The 24,054-nt window shown below is 32.2% G+C and overlaps 1 protein-coding gene across 1 annotated transcript; it reads left to right on the top strand.

The window, feature by feature from the left end:
- Positions 1-1,905: 1,905 nt before the first annotated feature.
- LOC149485821 (5-hydroxytryptamine receptor) lies at positions 1,906-20,696 on the top strand. The gene is made up of 5 exons (XM_089698722.1): positions 1,906-2,157; positions 17,187-17,261; positions 17,903-18,160; positions 18,276-18,519; positions 19,582-20,696. Exons 3-5 carry the CDS (start codon positions 17,932-17,934, stop codon positions 20,444-20,446), a joined length of 1,338 nt encoding a protein of 445 aa, XP_089554848.1. The 5' UTR covers positions 1,906-2,157; positions 17,187-17,261; positions 17,903-17,931; the 3' UTR covers positions 20,447-20,696.
- The last annotated feature ends 3,358 nt before the right edge of the window (positions 20,697-24,054 follow it).

Here is a 24,054-nt window from a genome sequence, read left to right as displayed (position 1 = left end):
GTAGAGTAGATTGGTATGAAATATTTCAAAAGAAAGTCTTCTCCGTCGATATGTTATCGTATGAGTTAATATCTGAGTGAAGAAATGAAGAAAATGAAGAAATTCTAAATTTTGTTATTAACTAATTGAAATTAAAGTAAAATTTAGTATAATCCTCACCAATTTATGTGCGGATGTTAATGTAGTAATATAGGAATCTACATTCGCGTAACAAATGAATGGTTTAACCACAGATAATATAATACTGTACATATTTCTTAACTATATTATACAATCCTGTGCAATGTGAGGATTTAGTTAAACTGTCTGAAAGTGTGTCAGTATTCATCCACATAACGCCAGGAGTGCGTGTGTGCACTATTGTTCAATTATTCAACGGTTGCCGCCGAAGCGTCACCACTCACCGTTTAAATGATGCAGGGTTGCTAGGGCATGTGTTGTAATTACCCTATCAATAATGCCCAGAATATTTAAAACATTGTAAAAAGTTAATCTACTGATATTCAATTAACACTCTATATCATGCATAAATCGAGTACGGAGTACGGACTTATTTTTTTTTAATTTTTTGCGAAGCGAATCCAATATAAATTCATTTATTTTTAATTACTTTACACAGCACTCAATAGAAAAACTACGAGAATATTCCTTCAATTCCATTTAATAAAATCAACATCAAGAGTTCAGGTACAAGACAAGTTAAAAAAGTGCACTATAATAGTGACTCTTCATAAGTAAAAAGCTTTCGCGTTAACCCTGTATCAAGTTAGCAAACCTTTGTCCCTCGAGACATCAGTCTCGGATCCAATCCTTGAATACCAAAGGTCACGAATCCCGTTGCTACGAGTCAGAATTTTCCCAAGCTTTCACTTCCCAAACCGTGTCAATAAGTGGATTAGTTTTTGCAGGTTTTTGCATATAATTTTATGGGTTTTTAGAAACAATTTTTTTGTATCAATAAAATACATATTTACTGCTTGTATCTTTTAATATGAAATATAACCATATCTCCCAACCTATAGTAGAAGGTAAATATTTCCAATAACATATTTATAAAATATATTCTGAAAGTTCTGTAATATACGCATACTTTCTATACTTAATGCTACGTACGCTTGATATATGTAGAGATAAAATTTAACGATAAAAGAACTTCATGTACTAAAAGTATCTGAGTTATATTACTTTCAAGGTAGAGAGCTTTGAGCAAATATTTAACGGGAGCAGAAATGCGGTTGCAGGCAGCGCAGTAATGTACGAGCCAGCGTTCCTTACAAGCAATATATTAGTAAACCTAGCATCTGTTAGGAGACAGCAAAAGATTCCTCGCTTGGATTTATCGGAAGTAATATTTTTGACAACAATGGTCACAAGTCGACATACATCTTTGAACAGTGGGTTTAGGCACTTAAGTGGATTAAACGTCTAACAATGGCGGTTTATTGCGTACAGTACTTCCTTGTCGCCTTAAGAACAACCATGACATGATTATTGTTTACGGCTTTTGAAGTAGCTTTAATTAACAACAATTTTAAAAAACACATTATAACCATAATTTATTGATCGAAATGTTGTCAAATCACATTAAAACTAATATGCTCTAAGCTCCACAAATTAAAGAATATGGGATTTGGTTTCAAAATATCGAGTTAAATATCGAATTAATTTATAATGCTATTTCTTGAAACTATCTAGATCGTATCTGTATTAGATTAGTGTTTAGCTGCGAGGATACAATAATCGCTCGTGAGAATTTGGGAGGTTTCGTGGTGACGTCAGAGGGGCGCGGGGCGGGCGAGTGGCGGGCGAGTGGCGCGCGCCGCGACACCAGCCCGGCGGCTGGCTATGCCTCTGCATCTACGGGCATATCTGTTGATCTGTTGCGCGCCGAGCGCGGAGGTCGCGCCACGATCGCGCCGCCCGCCCTCTACAGCGCGTAAACAAAACATAACGCGACCACGGACCTTGTGCACGGTCACGGCTAAGTCACCGCCTCTCATCATAACTTTCCTTGTGATTTTATTTCCTTGATATGTTTTGAGCGAACCGCGCCAGGGGTAAACGGCCCGACGAACGCCCACGGACAGTAGTAAATAGTGTCGTAACACCGCCGCCAGACTACTATCAGGGGATGCATCGTAAATGTACAGTAATTAGGTATGTAATGGTCACACATACTGAATGTCACTGATTTTTATCGCCTTGAAGTGAATTGATTTAATTTTATATTAACGCTGAAAATAGATATTCATTTGGAAATTTATTTTCTAAACAAAATAAAGTTACACCCAAAATGAATTAAAAAAAATTAAAAAATTAATTATTAAAAAAAATATATTTTATAACTCATTTACATAGCAAATTAGCATTATAGGCCAAAGCTATTTTTTTTAGCTTTTAAAGATATTATCGGACACAGAATACAATGAAATTAAAAAAAAATGTAGAGCCCAATTGCAATGTTTAAGAGTTCTTTCGTCGTTGAGATTACACTTTCATTACACACATACGTACACATACTAACTTCACATAACTTTAGTTTTTAGCTCCCTGTCGATATAAATGACGTATTGAATGCAATTTATCTACAATCGCCCGCAGCTCGTACATGATTGCGAAATATGTTAAACCATTGGGACTCGCTCATCTAGATTGGAATCTATTAAATAAAAAATACATTGAAACATTCTAAATGTAGCAAAAACTGTTAAAAAAATAACATTGTAATATGAATGAAATGCTAGTATGAAATCTCATAAAGTAAGTTCGCGTGAATAAGCGAAATTATAATCAATATGCCTATTCGCTGAAGGCTTTAATTTGACTCACCCTTAATTTAAAGGACGCTATTCAGATTGAAGCCTGTAATTAAAGTCGACTTACAAGGCTCTAAGTCTCTACGTTGAGATTACTGTCGATGGCTCCGGACCGAAATCCAGTCATTCTGAGGATTTGCCGTCTCTTGCATTTAAATGTTTTGCTAAACATAAATTTCAATCGGTGTTGTTTAGCCTACTACTGATTTGCAAAATTAATTGGGAAATCTAAAGTCAGATTATGGCGAAAGATGATTTTAATAGAGAGCGTGAAAACGTGTTCAAATAAATCAATACATTTATTGGTTTTCAGCATATTGTGGTGACTTAAAAAATTGTTTTTCAATAAGACAAAATAATAAGATCCGTTTGCACAGAAGTAAAAAAATTGTACGATAAGTAATTAATAACATATGCTATGACGTATAATTAGACATTGCATATATAAGTCGGTAAGTAACAGCTATACAAAGATCGTCGCCCAAATATTTATTAATTACGAGAGTAAACGAAAAGCCTCCATAATGCTCAAGTGTTACTTACTTTCATAACAATGATAATTAATCTAAGAACTAATTCTAATAACGTCGTCTGCGAAGGCGAGCATGATTTATCGGCCCACTTGTTTGTTGTTTCACGCTCGCGAGGATTTTATGACATTGTATCTTGGGTAGGGAATCGTGCAATTATTTTCGTGTTAAAATAAACGGACAACAAGGACAGCAAACAAGTACTATAAATGAAACTGCTGGTGTTATAATGTGGCTTCGAATGCGGATTCCAAAAAAGAAATATTTTAATGTGTATCAGATTAATACGCGTAGTGAAGTTTCTCGGAGTAGACGAACAAGATTCATATAAAAAATATAGATACATAATAATATTCCACATCATACCAGACATAACTAATTATAGGTACGTTAGATGCCTACTATCGTTCGCAACTTGATTTATTTACGAATTTAAAGTAGGTCAAACATTAGAGGTTCAGGCTTTATAATTAAATAGACGTGTTCCACAAAATATATAATTTCAGTATTCGTTTAAGTCTTTTTTTATGGTTGTGCACACAATTTAAAATCCATCTTTAGAAAAAACATGCCTCTTTAATCACGTTAATTGCACTTTTTCCTCTACGAAGTGATATCTTTATACATATTTCGTAGCAGATTTGAACAACAGTTAGTATATTGTACATATTTTTTTGTAATTTTTTACAGTTTCAAAACCCGTTTTTAGTTAGTGTTCTTAAACTGGTGTTTTCAAACAAATTTATATGTCACAGTAAGTATGATTCTATGCACATGGTCACAAATTCACAATAGAGTTATATTATGAATTCTGTAATACTGTTTGCTACAGAGCCGTATAAATAGCCCGAGGTAATGTAATCAAATAAGAGGGACGGAAGGAATTGTATAAGATATTATTAGTTATTTCCTTAGGCACATATTATATAGGTACCTACCTACCAAGCTTCATAATCTAAAAAAGCTAAAGAAAACTCCGTTTATATTGCTACTTATTCTGATTAATATAAATAGTAAGATAATGCATAAAAGCTTATGTTGCTGATGGATGAATTAATAAATTTAATTCTTATGTTATTTTAAACCACGACATGATTGGCAAAGCGGTGTTAAGACCGCAAGCTCAAGTCGCTAGCTTCCAATATCGGAAATCTATTACACCGTATGTACTTATATAACCGCAAAAGCCGCTGTGAAACATGAGATTTGTTTTTACTTCACTTCGATATAATTCTATTATGTGGCTTCGTTTCGACGATTCGCGTCAACGTAAACATACGAAATCTGACTTTGTACCTATGTTATAACAATAAAAGGAAACAATACAAGAATGATTCTAAATAATGCGTTTTATTTTTATAGAATACAATGGAACGAAACGGAGAGAGTACAAATTGACGGTAATAAAGCATCGTTTATTGATCAGGATATCGTTAAAGCTATTTGTAAACTTCTATTTAATTTCGTAATAGCAAGCTAAATCAAGCGAAGGTTCACGTACTATGGGGCTTGATATGCACTACCTACCTACATACAAAACCACAAATATATTATAATGCTTCATTATGATATGATTTAGGTACTATTGTTATTATTTTCTCTTTCTATAGAAAATTTTTAATTTAACGTTCTTGATATACATCTTTCTTATTATATTTTGAACAAACACATTGCAACAGTCAAAGCAATATAGCCCTACATTCAACATTGTTTTAGAATTTAGATAACCTAAATAGGAAATAGGAATTGAGCAATCAAATTACAATTCGGAATCTAACTTCATGCTAGTAACTAGTTGTATTTTTATTTGACCATTTTAACGAGGTTTTTTACACATAGTAAACTACTGTTTCTCGGAAACTACAAACACTGAACGAAATTCACGAAATTTAACGATAATTTCGAGGAATTTTAGTAACTGCATTCACTCACTGATTCCCATAGGATTTAAAAGTTAAATATTCGTATTTTATCACTTTAAAGTATCGCTTGTCTATAAAATAAATATAAATATAAAAGGAAATAAAAAATTTAATATGTCTGGCATTATTATCAGTAACGATGGTGAGTTGGGGCGAAAAATATGAGTTCACAATTTCTTTTTGGTTGTTGAGCCGAATTAAAATAATGCTACAGTTTGAAAGTAATATTCGAGGAAATTTTTGTCATTTGGGAACATTAAGATATTATGAATTCATTGGTATTAAATTTCAAATTGAATATCTATCAAAATTTACACTTTACAAACATCAAATAAATATATTGTTTTAAAAATATTGATATTGACTATGATTTTTTTCTCTTTTCAGTGTTGTGTTTCTTATAATATTGTACCTACCTTTTTATACCGATATATACAAATACTTAACTCATAAAAAAATTCAGCAACAAATAGTACATTAGATGTTAATCTCATCTCTATTAATAACGATCTCTATTATTAATATAATAAATCATGGTAAAGGTCAATAATTTGCTAAAACAATTTAACAAGTGAGATTAGTTAACGGGTTAAGATTAATTGTCGCCAGGTGCTCTTGAACCTTTATTGTACAAAGTTAATATATTTAATTAATAATCAAGGCAAGGTTTGCAACGTTTGATCTGAAACTAAAAGGCTCTATAAATAGATGAATATTTTAATACTTAGGAAATTGTAAGGTGGGAACGGTCAACGGGCTCATTATTGTTAAAATAACATAATAATTCCACGGACTGAAAATTATGTTTACAGCTTTTGAAAATTAAGTATGTAAGTATTTGACTTATTATCTTTTAAAATAATTTTACTTGTAATGTGCAGAAACAAACGCCTTATTATAGACAAAACATTTTAATAATGTTTTGTCTATATTTTTAAATTAATTTCATATGTTTTGTATAATTATAATTTTATTAATTATATTCGAAAACAGTACGTACACACTATGAGTACACATATATGTATTAAAATAGTTTTCATAGTTGACGTTTGCATCATGACGGTTTTGCGGTAAAATATCAATTTCGTGACATGAAGTTGAATTATTGTGCAATGAAGGTATTCATCTGAAATATATACCTACTATACCAAGTACTAGTTTAAATTATACACACATAATATCTCCATTTGTATTCGGGATCCCTTACAAAATGATCTGATTGAAAGTCTTACGTTAGAAACGTTCATAATATTATATTGTGTAGGTACCTTCTTTCAAATATTTTAAAATAGATATCATTCTTCATAATAACAAGTATGACCGCAATTATTGGGTACTTGAATTATAATACATTAAACTCAATAAACTTCCATTCCAATTGGGAGATCCATTAATAAATTTCAAGTTAAACTTTATAATATTTTACCATATGACGGATGTTGATGGAAACATTTTCGTCATCACATGAACGCTAACGTCGACCAACATGGATCGTGTGATTCAATAGCGCTTCAATATAATATGATAAACGGTTCTAGAAAATGAAACACTGAATAATTAACTATGAAAACTCTTAGTTGGAGTGTCGTTTAATTATCGTGTCTATTCTAATAGTTACTGTGAAATTATTTCAGTTGAAAATATGATTCGATATTATAATTTAGCTGAAATAAAAGAGAACTGCAAATGCTTTCAAACAAAGCCCGCTCAAGAGAGAACTACAGTCACAAAAGATTTATATCAATGTTTCAGAGCTTTTATTGAACATATTCCCATCTTCAAGATAATATTTGCACATCATTGCTCGTACTGGTAGCAGTAAATAGACCGCACTCACAATGAATCGCTATGTTTCAGCGCTCGCAAATACACGAAAACATAAAGCAGTTGTTAGTCAAAGTCTATACAAATTAATATTTTCGCGTACACTAGGTTCGTGAAAGCGTGATAGGTATATGAAGTGTAAAAAATTTATGACTACAGATTCCGGGACAAACGAATGGCCGACCGCGGAACGGTACATGAATCCATTTGAGCGCAAATACCGATCCAATTCTGGTTAGGTAATCCCGTCTAATCCACATTCACATTAAATATAGATGATGCTTGATGGCAAGAATATATCATTGTGTCTAGCGTTAAATAAATATTAAAGCTGTGATCACAGATGTTATCTTGTTTAGTTTATGAAAGGCATTCATGGCAGATGGGATGTGAGATGGCGTGAATATAACTTGAGAATCTTACAGCACACGCATTTATTATTTAGTAATGCATATTGTGAAGGTATGGGCGATATGTTCCTGTTAGTGCTTTAGATAGTTTAGATAATTTAGGAGGCGTGGAATATAGTCTGGAAATATAATTTATGTTTTTCTTTTATATTTTTCTCTTAAGTTTTTCTCTTATGTTCTTTTCGCAGTTTGAAAAATATTAAAATGTTAAGTCGTTATATTATTATTTTGTTTACAATCCTCCATCTTATTATATTTATCCGTGCTATATATTGCTTATAAACTCTAGTTTATGAATATTTAGATTTGGGCAATAATGTAGCAAACTTAAATCTTATACTTTTATGTAACGCTATCTTTTTTTAAATTATTTCAATCAGGTATTTGAGATCACCGCTGTAATAGATGGCACAACTATCTGTTTAACACCTAAGTTAAAACTTCAGCGTAACAGTGAAACAAGATAGAGTTTGGAATCAGTTAGTTTCTACTCCAATACTCTTAGCTTCAGGCGCAACGATGCGTAGCCCGGGACTCGAGCTCAGCAGAAAAGTTCAGGCGTGTGGTTGTATTACGCTTCACAGATTAGAACATTAATCGTTTCCATCGAAACTAGCAGATATACGAATGCGAACAAATAACTTTCATTCTCAGAATACTTCACTATATATGAACTTTTTCATTCATGCACGGACACCTTGATTTATATATTTAGAGCTTTAATTAGTTTTAATCATTGTTTTGAAATCTAATACTAAATAGGCTAAAGAGTGGCTTACAAAATGCAAAAACTTGTAAATTGTGGGCACAGCGTAAATAGTTTAGTCATCGTCAAAATATCGACTCTAGATATATGTACCTAGTCCATGCAGTGTAATTAATTTGCGAAGTGTAAAAACAGAATAGTGAAATATAGTTTCAACTCTTCTTAGAATTACAGAAATATTTTCAAACGTTTGAAAATTACGTAGTTTGTCATGTGGGCTCGTGGAGAAAACAGGTGACTCAGTTCTCGTAGGTGGAGCGGGCTTGGAGCCGTTAACATATGAGCCGATGTAGTTGCAAATGGCTCTATTTTGAAATCGTATTGGTTTATATATTTTGTAAGTTTGGCTCGGAGCTCTATTTCCTTAGTTTAATGTGTAGACGCTGTATGTAGTTAAATGGCACACTATATAAACAGTATACGATGACAATAAAATATTCAGTGAATGCAATTTTCTGTCGCCATATAGGGTAAAAGTGGGATAGATGCCGCACTAGGATAGATGCCCCATTTTCAAAAAACCTCACTTCCCAGAGTCCTGACTACGAATTAATGATTTAAATAGGAGCTCCTATCACCCCGCACCTCGTGTACGCATGAGCTGTTGTTTGGTGAAGACGTGTTTCGCTAGTGCGTGTTATAATATCGGCGGCGAACTTCACGAACACGTTAAAATTTAAAAAGGTTGATATTTGCCTTTGCATAACTTTATAATTATTAATAAATTTCACTATATTTCTTATTATGTCTATACACTGGTTCATTAAGTACAAATCTAAGTGAAAATAGTGGCTCTTTTGTTTTTATTTAATAAAAACAATACTGGGGCAGCTATCCTTATCAAAAAGGATAGTTGCCCCTTTTTTTTCGAGGGATAGATGCCCTTAGGGGCCTCTAAGGGCATCTATCCCTCAATACATATGTACATGTTAGTATCGATAATCACAGGGACTGTTTATATTTTTACCTGATTGCGTCAGAGGTTTTCTCTATGTTAACGGATTTTACTCGTTTAATTTGCTTTTTTTGTTATGTTTACTAACTTATTAATGATCTGCCCTTATACTGATTGTAGGAGAACCACGCCACGAAAATACAAAAGAAAAGAAGGAGTGCGAGCGCAAGTATATTCTTGGACAACAGAACAACTATGTGAACTTGACATTTGCTGGTTTATCATATTAATTTTATTAGATTTCGCGTTTATAGAGTATGTCAGGCATCTATCCCACTCTGCAGGCATCTATCCTCCTTAGTATTTTCATGGTGGGGCAACTATCCAACTAGGTAGGCATCTATCCTCAAAAAAGGTGTTCTACAAAAATATTTATTACACATTATCTATAAATGATAGGATTAAAAATATATATAGTAATTCAAAACAGATAATTAACCTAGCTATATTCATACAAAGTGTTCGTATAAGATTCATGTTATTTAAATTATGAGGCTATTTCAAAAAGTGGGGCATCTATCCCACTTTTACCCTATTACAGTAAATTTTTATGTTACTCTCTTTCAATACAGACAATTCGTAAATCGTAATCTTAATTAAAATGGTTTACTTTTTCTTTCGATAATATTTCACCAAAGTAGTATAAACGTTTACCTATTTAACTGGTGCGCATAATTTTTATTTTAGCATACATTTATTTGAAATATTTGCAAATTTTAGAATATACATAATACAACATTGAAATACAGATAATAATATAATGGATTAATATCCATTTACGGTAATGAAATGATTGATTAACAGTTACGCTCGAGTTGCGCCGATACAAGTAATTTGCTCTCAATAACTCAGTGTTTCCACTTCGATATGCAACTGATGAATAAGTTTACTCGAGCTGCAGTTAAATTAAGCTATTAGCGTTTCATTGTTTGTGAGCTGAACTGTCTCTTTTAAATGTATTTGAATTGTTCAATACAGTTTGGAAAAACTGTTTTTATTGGTGTATAGATAGAGTTAAAAAAACTACTACCTACATTAAACTATGTACTAATATTCTAGCCTTCTAGGTCATAATCTCTCTATATAACAAATTCAGGCGCAATAAATACAAAAGACAAATGAAAATATTCGTATGTACTTATTTTTGTTTATACCTTTTTGTAGCGTACGCCATACAGTAAACATTTTTAAGTGCTTTTGTAAATCATCACCTTATCTTATTGAACAACAACCATTTTGAAGTTTGCTCTCTAAGGCATTATCTGCAATATTGTTTTAACTTTGGTGTTACGAAACTCGAAGAAAAACAAAGTCCAGAATGTCCTTGACACAATATGTTTTACAATTTGTTATTGTATATAGTAGTTATATTGTTCGTAAACTTTAGGAATATCATATCTGGTTAGCACTGGATATTGTTCAGTGTTCTGTAAATTGTTCTCTACTAAAAAATATTCGGCTGAGGTATTAGAAATGCCCGAACCAATATTGATTTATTAAGTTACGTGGCTGACTGAATGTGTTTGCCTTGTTTCTATTTTCTATATTTTAATTTTGATATCATGTAATATCGTTGTTACCTACGCACATATGAATAACTCAAATTTAAAAGTATTTAACAAACAGTCTATTTCTACACTTTTTTTTGATTTCAATATTTTATGCTCTACGTAAAAGCTACGTCATAAGCTTATTTCAAAATTAATGCGAAGTTGCAGTGTTCTTAACTAGCAGGGTTTTTCTTTGCCTTTTAATTTGTTTCCTCAAATCAGTGGCAGTGCAGAGTGAACAACTATCTTTCTATCTTAGATGTTTTCATTTTGCTCTACATCAAACATATGCACAGCGGAAATGCACATAGCTACCAATATACCATTATTTATCTTGAGTCAAACTAAATTAACTAACTTTAATTAGCGAAGAGAAACTCATTAAGGCCACTACTAAGATTAAATGCGCTTGAAAATGATCTTTATTCGTGCCGGAAAAGCTCAGTATAGTATTACAGGAAAGGAGCTTACGGAAACATTCTACTTTCCACCATCGTGACACCGGACGCGGCGCTTCCTACTCCGTAATTCATATTCAGCACTGCAGAACTATTGCCAGCATATTACCATACCATTGCTGATATAACGGAAATACTAACCAAATAATAAATGGTCAAAATGCGAACGTCAGTATTGCACGCATTCATTTTTTGAAATTATTCACGGATGAATATCTATATCTCTATTTATATCTTTATATCTCTATCTATATTTTTGTCCGATTTGATCCTAAAGTGAGGTATCTTTCTATACCTACGTTAAAAAAATCAAGATAATATGGAATCGATGAAGTAGTGGATGGAGATTTATACCTACAATTGAAAGTTATAAAATGTAACTTCCTATGTATTATTTAAGAGGATTAATAGTACTTGTTTGATTAAAAATCTAAAAATCCATGTCTTAATTAAAAATCCTTGCTTCCCAAAGGAAGGGCAAAGAATAATGCAAGAAAGAACGAGTTTGCGAACACAAACGAGTAAAGAAAAATAGATCAATGTCAATACCAATCTCTCTGCGACTTTAAAAAGATTTCTTTATATCTAAGGATTTAGATCCGGATCTCTTTAATGCAAGCGAACCATTAAACCGTGAAGACTGTCGTTTTATTTTATTTATCTTGTCAAAATATACGTTAAATCATTCAATACTTTTTCGCAATTTTATCGAAACTTGATGATCGAAATGATTAAGAATAGAAACCAGATAACTAAACTAATACATATTTATATAGCAAACATTAGAAATACCGTATATAAAATATGCCATGTATTAGTAATTAATATAATCGGATCTATATGTTTGGGACTAACCAACAATTACTGAATATTTCGCTTGATTTCGCTTTTATCGGAGCTTTATGAGATCCAATCAAAAACCTAACCAAAATAAAAGGTCTACAACGACTGTTATGTACATTATTAAACATAGAGGTATATACAAAAGAGCTTTTAATATACGCTTTTATTATTTAATTGTTTGTTTATAGAAGTTTTAGTATTATTATCGATTGTAGGACTATAGTTGATCATATTTTGGAAATTGACTAACATTTTAATAAAGACTCAATATTTGAGTATTAGGGACGATTGATTAGATAAACTTTTGTTTTATTCTATAATTGTTGCAAGTGTGGTCAATTTGTAAAACTGGCACCGTATTTTGTAAAAAATAACTACATAAATATTATGTTAGCTATAAAATTTTGTCTATCATCTATCGTTTTATATGCGTTTAGTGAAATATTGTATACCTAGTTCGCAACTGATGCAAAGCCAGATTTGAAACTAGGAGACAATAAAACTAATCCCAACATCGAAATCGGATAACCAACTCACGTTAAAATAATACATTCCTATCACAATAATATTTTTGCATATAACATCGTTATTCGTTAACGAGTTTGTACAGAAGCTATAAATCGTCTAAATCATCAAACTGGACGTGTAGTGTTCGTGTTATTTCCCATCCAGAACTGATAGCATATTTACATAAAACGAGATTTATGGATATAGCTGCACTAGACCTATCACATACAAGTTGTATTTGCTTTGTTTTTGTCGTAAGTGGTAATCACTTTTGTGTTTTCCCATGCTTATTTGATATAAGATTGAAAATTAATATTGTAGCGATACACTGTTTCCACCATACACCATATGTCTCATATCCGTGTTCAGGGTCTGTAAAAAATATTTGAAAAGGGTTCTTGGCATATAGTTACTTGGAACTATAGCAACTGATGTCTGATATCCTTTCAACCAACATCGACCGAGATTAAAAGTTATATTTTCTGTTCATATGTAACTTCTATAAATATTTAACATTTTCGTCATGTTATGATATTCATAAACAATTCAGTCAATATGTAAAGTGTAAACATCTATCAAAACATCAATCGAATATGAATGACTGAAATGTGTAAAAGGGTTTTTATTTAGCTTTTTATATTTAAATTTCAGTAACTAGGGCTTTTATTTAATCATTATATCAGTCCATAATCTATTCCTGAATAACTGCGTTACCGTCACGTCGATTTTGCATTTGTATTGATGACATGAAACCATTAGCTTTCAGCGTTTCAAATATGAACCAACGCTAATGAGCACTAACCTACATCGTCTTTATTTAATGGCTGCGTCATTAATGCTAAACACGTATTTATAAATAAATGACATCTATGATAGTTCTACCACTTTCCTAATGAGTTATTCAAACAATGAAATTCGTGATATACATTTTATTTCTCTATGTTCTCCATTGTGAGTGTTTTATGTGATGTAACAAAGTCCGCAAGTAATTAAAACTATTGTTTTACAATCATTTGAAGTAGGTATAATACTTATAATGTACTCTACATTATAAGTATAACGTTTAAAATTTATAAATAACCCTGCAATGGCCATGGTATATAAGTTCTTAATTATAGTATTGATCTACTTTTCAGTTTCCTACGCTGCTAAAAACATAATATTTGTTTTCCATTAGTTAATAGTGCAATTAATTAGTAAAAAGCAAATACTGTTTCAGTTCATTATTTTGTTTTTCTAACTTGAACGTTTCGATTAATTTAGTCTCTACATCTGTAACGAAAATTAATCAATGCTCCATTTATTTTCATTTAGACGCCAGAAAATACGTCGAAGCTGTTAATACTTATTATAGTCTATTGTGTTGTGTATGGAATATTCTTTACAATTCAGAAAGCAGTCGGTCGTTAGCGAGAAAAGTTCAGTGTACCTATTGAAGATACAGTATTGTGTAAGTACCTACGTGAACGATCTACGAATTGTTAAGCTGCGAGCGCTGAACCGGTGCCATGCTGTTTCGTTTATTTTCATACTAATTGCACATCGAAAGTGACAGATATTTGATTTTGTTCGAATATATTTCCAGCTACGAATATTGTTTTAACATGTATGAAACGTTATTCATGCATGTATCGCAACCAACATCGCAACGCTGGCCGTGTGGAAAAACGTAGATATAGTGACAATGATTTATTCTGTAGATATTAATGATGGTTTTATACTGTGGTAAAATATACGCATAAAAATGTAGGAAAAGTCCATTGGTTCATGTTTGTATAGTGGACGCGGAAAACAATCGTTTTACTAACGACTGCTCACTTATCGGATAATTAAGGGTTATAAATTATTCTACGTAAAAATCCTTATTATTTTTTGCTTATATTTATGGTTTATTATAATATTATGAACACGTGTATGAGGGAATCACGATAATAATACAGTGTTTTTCTGATTTATTATTCTAAGATTAGCATCGACACCCTTCGGAATATGTTTATTTTCTTTTTTAGTGCCTTTCTGTTCAAGATAAAGTAATAATATATTTTACAGCTTCTAGTGTATCACGATTTACATATGAAATGCGTTGCCGGTAGCTCTTTTTTGTGCCGTTTCATTATCTGTTTTATTTTACCTAAAGGAGAAATATTTTTCCTTTTCTACGCTCAAAGTTGTGAATAAGTTTATGATAAAGTGTGACTTACGATGATTTTATTTAATAAAGTTTTGTATGGTATATAATGTATTATTATTTATTAGGTGCTAAATCAAAGAAATTATTATTATATCTTTTCTCTTTCAAGAATGATAACATAAACATGTAAAATGTCTAATCTTATAGTTGTTCTTTACTTAATTCGCTATTCTATTATGTTAACCCTTAAAATAAATGAATAACCGTTTCCAAGAATAAAATATTTCTTAAATATTTATCATCTAAGAACAATTGTTCAAAGCTAGAACAAAACAGATACCGTGTTGATGACATTCCTTTGAGAGCAATAGAGGTCGCGGAAAGAATCTAAGATAAATAAAATCACACTGCGCTACCGAGTTCTACAGCCATAACAGTAAACGATGAACACAAATATTATTCCATGTATGTCTTTGTGAACGGCTTGGTTGTTAAATAAATAAACTAGTGCTTGATTTAGAATCTAGATGATATCACAATGATGTATTTGAGTCGACAACACACGCAAGAAAATGAAATATTAATGTATGATATAAGTACAGATAATACTAAATTATTACTAATGTACATACTAAGTCATTATAACGAATGAATAGTTATAAGTAAAATAACCTACGATAAATAATTAATAGTTTGAATTTTGATAACAAACAATTTATATTTTGATTAAGAAAATAATTTTACTTTATTTAACGTGATGGGCTTAATTCGTTTGAGTGAGTTTTTAATGAGGTTGAAATTTGTATATCTACTTTGATGTTATTTGTTAAATAAATTTAAATATGATTTGTGGCTGTAAATTAATTATAATTTTACATTTTAGACTAAAAAGGGGTACGGTTAATTGATTTGACCCTCCCTTTTTTAATTGCTGATGGAAATAAATCTGAAACGCAGAGCTTCCGTGTGTATTTATATTCACTTTTGAAAAATATTAAACGACCCTTATAAATCATTCCAAGTGGAAATATAAATGGTAAATTATACCCAATTAGTCGTTGAAAATTTCAGAATGCACAATACCTTATGGGCCTTTACATAAAACGCTTATACCTTTGAAATACGAAATAATAAAGACGAGTTCTCTAAACGTAGTCAATTGAGTTGTGATCTCAATATCATTTTTTATTTTGTTTTTATTTTATTAACCTTATACTTCTTATATTTGTAGGTATGTTAGGTATGTTTAAGGGGTTGCATTCTAATGGCGAAGGTTGAATAAATGTAATTAGTTAAGGAACAATAGTTTGGACTATTAATTACACTTTACCCACTACAACAAATGTTCAAAATCTTTGAATTTTCTTCTTATAATTAATTATTGTTTCTTATGCGAACCTATTTCAATATTCCGAAACGATTCAACAAGAAAAAAACTTGGAAAATTCAATTTCAGCACTTAATAGAATAAACCTTTTGATTAAAAGCGATTACCGGTTGCTTTGGAAGTCTTCTAGGTACCTAAATAAAAAAGGTATTTCATTTAATATCAATCCGATTTACTTTTATTACTTTTACGTAATTAATAATCTTAACATCAATCACACGTAAATCTCAAGATATTTTACAAATACGATTCGATGTGTACCTACATTATGCCGTGAAAGAAAATTGAGGTAATATATAAACACACAGAATAAAATATACATACTTACTTTCTGTTATTCTGTATGTTTACTGAATGTTTTAATGATAAACAAAAAAGATTATCGAACGAATTGTATTTTTTATCATAAAAGTGTTTTCTATTGTTATTTCCTACTGAATATCTCTTAATTTATGTTTACGCAAATATTATTCCAGAGTTTCGACTTCGCTAATTCAGTTGACATTGTAGTCTGTTTAAACAGGAATCTTTGGATTTATTTTGTCATTTTATAGTTAAGAGAAAATACGTCTTACATAATTCAGTCACGTACCTATTCAGCGTCATTGCTTGAAGAGTTTTTCATGAAAGTACGAGTTTTCGTATAACTAGATATTACTAGTTAACTGTTAAGAGAATCAAATTTCAAAGTGAAATCTGAATAACTATAGGTATACACAATACTACGAGATCTAGGTACTCTGTGTTGTATGTGTAGGCATCTCATTTTTATTTGCATATAGATAAATATGCTTGTAGAATATTTTGCATTGCGGATTAAAATCTATGCCATTATTCTATATCTTCAACCCCAATCAATGGAAAATTTTTAAACATCTTCTAAAATAACACAACAATTATGTGTTATTTCTATAAAAAGCTTTTAAAAAAATATTATAATCCCTACTCTACTACTACGAAAACTATGGCGTCCACAAGTGAAAACATAAATTTTCGTAGGTTACCCATTATTATCGTATTATTTTTCACGATTCACAATTTCATTAGGTTACAATTTCCGTTATAATTAACAGGTATTTTGTTTCAGGATATACTGTCCACGATAATTACTGAACTATGGTGAAACAAGCGTTGGATTTCTCACGAAAATATGACTCTGACTGTAAGTATAGGTACTGTTAATTACTTAATGATAAAACATACAAATTTATGTATTAATAGATAAGTAGGTAAACCTTAACTAATACATAATATGCGTGATTTATAACTGATTAATAAATCCAAATAGACAAGATTCGAACTAGCAGATATCGTATAAGTATGATAATAAAACTGCGTTATTCATGAGTGCCCGCTCTATAAACCTTGTAAGTATTGGATGTTCAAAAAGGTTTTATACCTTTACCACGACGAAAGTTAAAACTATTTTCGGTAATGGAATATCGCTGTATCGATATTCTCTTTAACACATTATCGACACACTGAACAGAGTGAACCTCTAGCAGTAAATCGGCGCACCTATAGTATTATGCTAATGCCTTTTTTATCCCTCCTTTGATCCGCCCTGGTAAATCTAACTATCTCGTAAATAACTCTCGCAATACAAGGGTGGGAAATTTAGCAGCGTTTTTAAAAGGGTTTATCGAGTCGATCTCTCTACGGTGGATTTTGCGTCAAAGAATATCATTTATATACAGCAAAATCAAAACAAAAAATATATCAAGGAAACATCCATGTCACATTTTCGCGTATGGTGTGCGAATTTGTATGTATGATATTAAACGAAGATTTTCTTATCTCAAGTCACATTCGTGGACCACCGGTGAGAAAGCATGGAGGGCGCGGATGGCAGCGACGACCTACTGCAGTGGGAAGCGCTTTACCTACAGCTGCCGGCACACAATTCCTCCAACACCACCGAGTGGGTCCCCGCATGGAACGTCAGCGAGTCCAACAGGACCTGGTGGGACTCGTCCGCGCCCTTCGACTCCCCTGCAGCGCTATTGCGGGCAGCCGTCAAAGCAGTTGTATTGGGGCTGCTTATTTTGGCAACTGTAGTCGGTACGTATCTTAAATGTATTCGATAATTATTAATTATGCGAGTACTGAGTAGGTATATTCTTTAAAATTCTATAAAAATTGAAACAACTTGTTAACGTATTCGCCATTGTTGCAGGTAATGTGTTCGTAATAGCAGCAATATTGCTTGAAAGACACTTAAGAAGTGCCGCAAACCAGCTCATTCTCTCCTTGGCTGTTGCGGACTTGTTGGTGGCTTGTCTGGTGATGCCGCTTGGTGCGGTGTACGAGGTGGCGCAGCGGTGGACCCTCGGCCCGGAGCTCTGTGATATGTGGACGTCGGGTGATGTCCTGTGCTGTACGGCATCTATACTTCATCTTGTCGCTATAGCACTCGATAGGTAAGTAAACTAGAAGGAATTTTATATTTGAATGTAATAATAAATAATTTGGAAAATCCAAAAGTGCACGCCTCATAATTTTTTTTTAATAATTATATAAGTATTAATTATTATTTTTGTTTATTTAATAACAATTAAACCACATCGAATCAGACCCTGAAAAATGAAAGGGTTCTATTCCTGAGCATACTCAAGCGTAAGAGAAAAAAAAAGACTCGATTAGTAAAGTATTTCGGTCGCTATCGTGTTAACAAGAAAAAGGATCCGCACATACAGACACACGGACGTCCAAGACAGAACTTTTTTAAACTGTTTTTTAACTAGTTTAAATAACAAAAATGACATCAAAAATATCATGAACGTTAAAAATAGTGTTTTTTCTTAATATGTGTGTGTATGTATTATCTTACAAGTGCAATGTTTGATACATAAAGACATTTTAAGTTTGAAAAATCAGATGTTTTGCGCGAAGTGACAGTAGTACCCACCTCAACGCTTCGCTTATGAGGCGTGCAATTGGCAGTGCAATTCAAATTTTAAATATTAAAATCCAACATTTTTAGACGCATAATTCATATATTATGATAAAAAATAATAAAGCATTAGAAAAAATATGCTAGCTTTTAATGTCCCAATGGATCTTTATTGAGGTTCATTTTCCCCTAGCGCTATAATTGCTTATTGAGGATATTAATGGAAAGTGAATACAAAGCCAATCCGAAATGATTATTGTTTCTCCATTTACCCATACTCCAAATCCCAGAGCTCACGATTTTGCATTTTAGATTTAATCTAATAAATAAATAATTGAGCCATGCAACAATAATATTAAGTACCTATCTCCCGATTTATGGAATCTGACATAGATCGTTTTCCTTGATTAACTAATTACCCAATTTTACTGTGACTTTTTTAATTTTTATTTCTAACTATAAAATATAACTTTTTTTATGATGTACAAATGACACAATAATTATTGTAACATATTGAATTATTATTACGATGATATGATACTTATATTGAGTATCAATAAACAAGTAACATAATATTTTTCCTTCGTAGATACTGGGCTGTGACAAATATAGACTACATCCATGCAAGGACAGGACGACGGATAGGTTATATGATCGCTTGTGTTTGGATCGCCAGCTTCTTGGTATGTATTGCACCTCTTCTCGGATGGAAAGATCCAGATTGGAATCGTCGAGTTTCAGAAGATTTGCGGTGCGTAGTTAGCCAAGATGTCGGATACCAAATATTTGCGACAATGTCCTCTTTCTACGTGCCAGTACTAGTTATATTAATTTTGTACTGGCGAATATACCAGACGGCCAGAAAAAGAATACGAAGGCGGCACGGCGCGACCGCTAGAGGTGGCGTGGGGCCGCCACCCGTACCCGCGGGCGGGGCGTTGGTGGCGGCCGGCGGGAGCGGCGGAATCGCTGCAGCTGTTGTGGCGGTCATCGGGCGACCTTTACCTACGATATCAGAGACCACGACGACTGGAATGACAACTGTTTCATCCAATAACACAAGCCCAGAAAAACAGTCGTGCGCGAACGGGCTTGAACCAGATCCCCCTACGACGGGGTACAGCGCAGTCGCCGCTGCCTATTATCCTACATTAGTGAGACGTAAACCAAAGGAAGCCGCGGACTCTAAGAGAGAGAGGAAAGCGGCAAAGACATTAGCAATAATAACCGGCGCGTTTGTAGCGTGCTGGCTTCCATTTTTCGTGTTAGCTATATTAGTGCCGACGTGCGATTGCGAGGTGAGCCCGGTGCTGACGTCTCTGTCGCTGTGGCTGGGCTACTTCAACTCGACGCTGAACCCCGTAATATACACCGTGTTCAGCCCGGAGTTCAGGCACGCGTTTCAACGGTTGCTGTGCGGCCGCCGGGTGCGGCGCCGCCGGCCTCCGCCCTAGCTGTAGGATTGTACTCGTAAACGTGTCCCTAGAGCCTTCGCCCCAACCCGACTGACCTCGTTAGCTCGATACATTATGTTGTCTTGTTACATTTTCAGAGATATATTTACACCCCATTTATTTTTTGTACGTGATAAATGTGAATACTTATTTAGAAATAGATTAAAATACCTTAAAATAATAATAAATATACATTATAATTTATTCAAATACACATCCTATCGTTGTAAGATATTATAAGTACAATAGATTTTACTGTGATGCATAAAAATTTTATATAATTATAATATTTTATGGTAGATTTACTTATACTGTAAAAATCTACTTATTTCATCCCGAAAAGTTGCTACTAGTCATTTTATTTGAAAAATAATATAAATCATTGTTTAATTCGAATGTTGTTTCTTTTACTCAACTTATTATAGTACTCTACTAAAAATTGTCTCTTACCTTTTAATGAAATTAAACTGAAAAGTTGTCTGAATCAGAACCTCAACTTTTACATTTAGGAAAATGCAAACTTCAGGACACCACCAACACGATGTTTCAAATGAAATGCCAATTTCTGAGATTAAATTACACCTAAGACTTACATTAGGAAGACTTACGTTCTTCCGTACCAAAGTGAATTAACTTGTTATTCTAAGAGACACGTCTAATAGGAGGTGACGTTACTTTAGATGATCATATTATTATAGAACGAATTCCAACACAGCAGCGACTTAGTAATTTTATTAAAATACTTTCAAGGGAAGATACGTTATTAGCTTATACATTGAAATACGGTCTAAAAATACATTATTATTACATTTACTTAGATATTTTTATCTTTGAGAATATTAATACAATATGAGGTCCGATAATATGTTAAAATATCTGAATATGCGCATCTACTGATAGGTATTTTATTCATGTTAATTAATATTCTATGACCCTTATAATTAGGTGAAAACACAATTTAATTCTTATTTGCCATCAAATGAGAAGCGAAATAGATTCGATAGCGAAATATCTTTAAAGTCAAAAACAGTAACATAGCTAAATAATTAATAAGAACTGAGCTTTCACACAGATAAAAAAAGTGTTGAAACCCTTTTTTTAAAATCAAACTTTTTTGTGACTTAAAAGTTTGAACTTTGAACATAGCTACATTAGGTACTTACATGTTGACATTATCCACTAGAGATAATTGCAAAATACCTTAGCAAAATACACACTTGAGTATGTGTAAAGATAATATTGTACGAATACTCAACTTGTATTAAATTGTGTATAAAAATTTGGTTCACAATATAAAATATTTTCGAGACAGAGAAAGGTATCGAATTCAAATGAAGGCAGGGGCAACGTTGTCAACGTCTCTGCGGTCGGATTGATAACGTTTTAATTTCCCTTCGCTCCTTTCGCATTTTCTAATTAAACCTCTCGAAGTATCGCCTGAAATTCTTTATAGATTTGCGTCATATCGATCGTAAACCCTCAGATTGTCATCTAACGACGAAAGGTTCATATCTTTAATGACCCATTAAGGTCCGTACTTGTTCTTTATATGTCTGTCCGTAAAGCTTTACTGTTATTACGAAGAAGATAAGTTCGCTTGCAATTCATTCTTATATCGCAAAATAAACGCCTCTTTTATTAGAATTTCTTTATTGCTATAATAATTTCAAAGAATATTCGAAAATACTTCTGTTACCACCCATTTCATTATTGAAAAAATGAAAGGGAAATAAAGATGAAAGACTTGCTCATTTTATAATTATGGTACCTACGTTCGTATACTTTATTATGTTTTCCTTATTTTAAAATATTATAAGGTTTTTACACAGATTCAAAACGTACCCATTTCAATTAAGGACAAAATATATTGTAGGTAGTAATTATACGACTGATTTTTTCCAATATATTTTTCTATATTTACCATATTATTTTACACCACATACTGCCTGGGAAATGATACTACAGAGCGAATGTATAATATATATTGGTTAAAGTTTAAGTATGTTTTTTCACCCTGTAGGTACAAAACCAGTCAGACAACTATCACTACAAAATCAGTCAGATTGTTCCTGACTCTACCACACACCGGACATTGGCGAATTCCCTCTTTTGAGTGGGACCATAAACAAAGGAGAAGAATATATTGGACCAAGCCAGGTATAACTGTACAATAATAATTGTACATCCTTGTTATAAATTCATAGCTGCCGATTCATATAAAAGTCGGATATTCAAAACAAAAGCGTTAAATCCAAAACAATGAAACGACGATAACTCGAACTTAAAATCAATTTATCTTCTGGTTTGCTTTCAAACAAACGTAACTCATATAATTGGCTGCTATTCAGGAAGACACATTTCCAATCCTTTTGACACGATTCAAAGCCTTGTATTTCTATGCACTTTTATTTCTTTCATTTGCTTATGACTATAATAACAACTGCCTATGGATCAATTATAAAAATAATAAGTTGTACTATCTATTAATCTATGAATATTTAAGACGATGATGTTTCTATGTTGAGCATACTTTTTCGACAATTTATATATTTTATAGGTACTATATTATACAAGTGTCAAATTTCAGCGAAAAGAGCTTATATATTTGCAGCATATTTGTATTTAAGAATATTACTAACGAGTAATCAAATATCCATAACACCAAAACAATAAATTAATACGCTAAAAGTCAATAAAATTTTTCTTGTAAAATTAAAGTAGCTAGACGAATAACCTAAATTATTTCAATGCTTCACACAGTTATGCATGATAAACTAATATGTGTACCTTCCTGCTAAAATGGGCAATACAGTAGATCAATCATCCATTTTTCCCATAAAACACTAAACGACGGTCCCGTTCATATTACAAAAATATCTCGCCTGTCGTACTTACAAAGCACAAGTTATAAAACATAAAGCTTTTATAAGCTTTAAGCTCCTTTCGATGACAATACAAAAGTTTCCTTTGGAAATTAGCCAGGCTACGTGCTCAATCTTTTCGTAAACATTTTCATATCGATTGATACACGTGACTGATAGGGGGAAAACTGCTTTGTTCAGAAAACTTTTGTTGTTCTTTCTCGTACGTGACTCTATTAAACGCGTTTACTTTTCATAAAGGCCCATATTGAGATTAAATTTTAATATTGTGAATTTATTTTGAGAACAAAATCCAAACATTGTTAAACCTTATTGGATCTAAGAAAGTTTTATATATTCGTTTTGTATGTTTAATAAATTTCCCATTACATTTTTAATTAACTAAAAACAATTAAGTTTAATTGTTACTCAAACAAAAAGCAATTAGTTATGTTGAGTTTGGTTTTGATATTTTAAAACCACTTTGATTTTAACGCGCTATATAAAATTAAGCTAGGCTTACTTATTAGATTTTACATGTTATCATGTGATCGTATTTGCATAATTTTGCGACTTGATGCAATAACATACATTAACACATACTCAATATTGTCAAGACAACTCATGTGACTCAAAGGAAAATCATTATTTTTACGTAAGTCACAATCTTCATGGTCCTCTATATTGAAAATCTCTTGTTAAACAAGTTCAGGTATTGTAGCGAAACAGAGTTAAAGAAATAGACAT

Source organism: Colias philodice, chromosome 9 (assembly GCF_061535455.1).
Source record: "Colias philodice isolate Cphi_HAF_F1 chromosome 9, ilColPhil1 Martin Lab GWU primary, whole genome shotgun sequence".
NCBI lineage: Eukaryota > Metazoa > Arthropoda > Insecta > Lepidoptera > Pieridae > Colias > Colias philodice.
The sequence above is the reverse complement of the archived record's forward strand: the minus strand, read 5'-3'. Positions and strand labels throughout refer to the sequence as shown.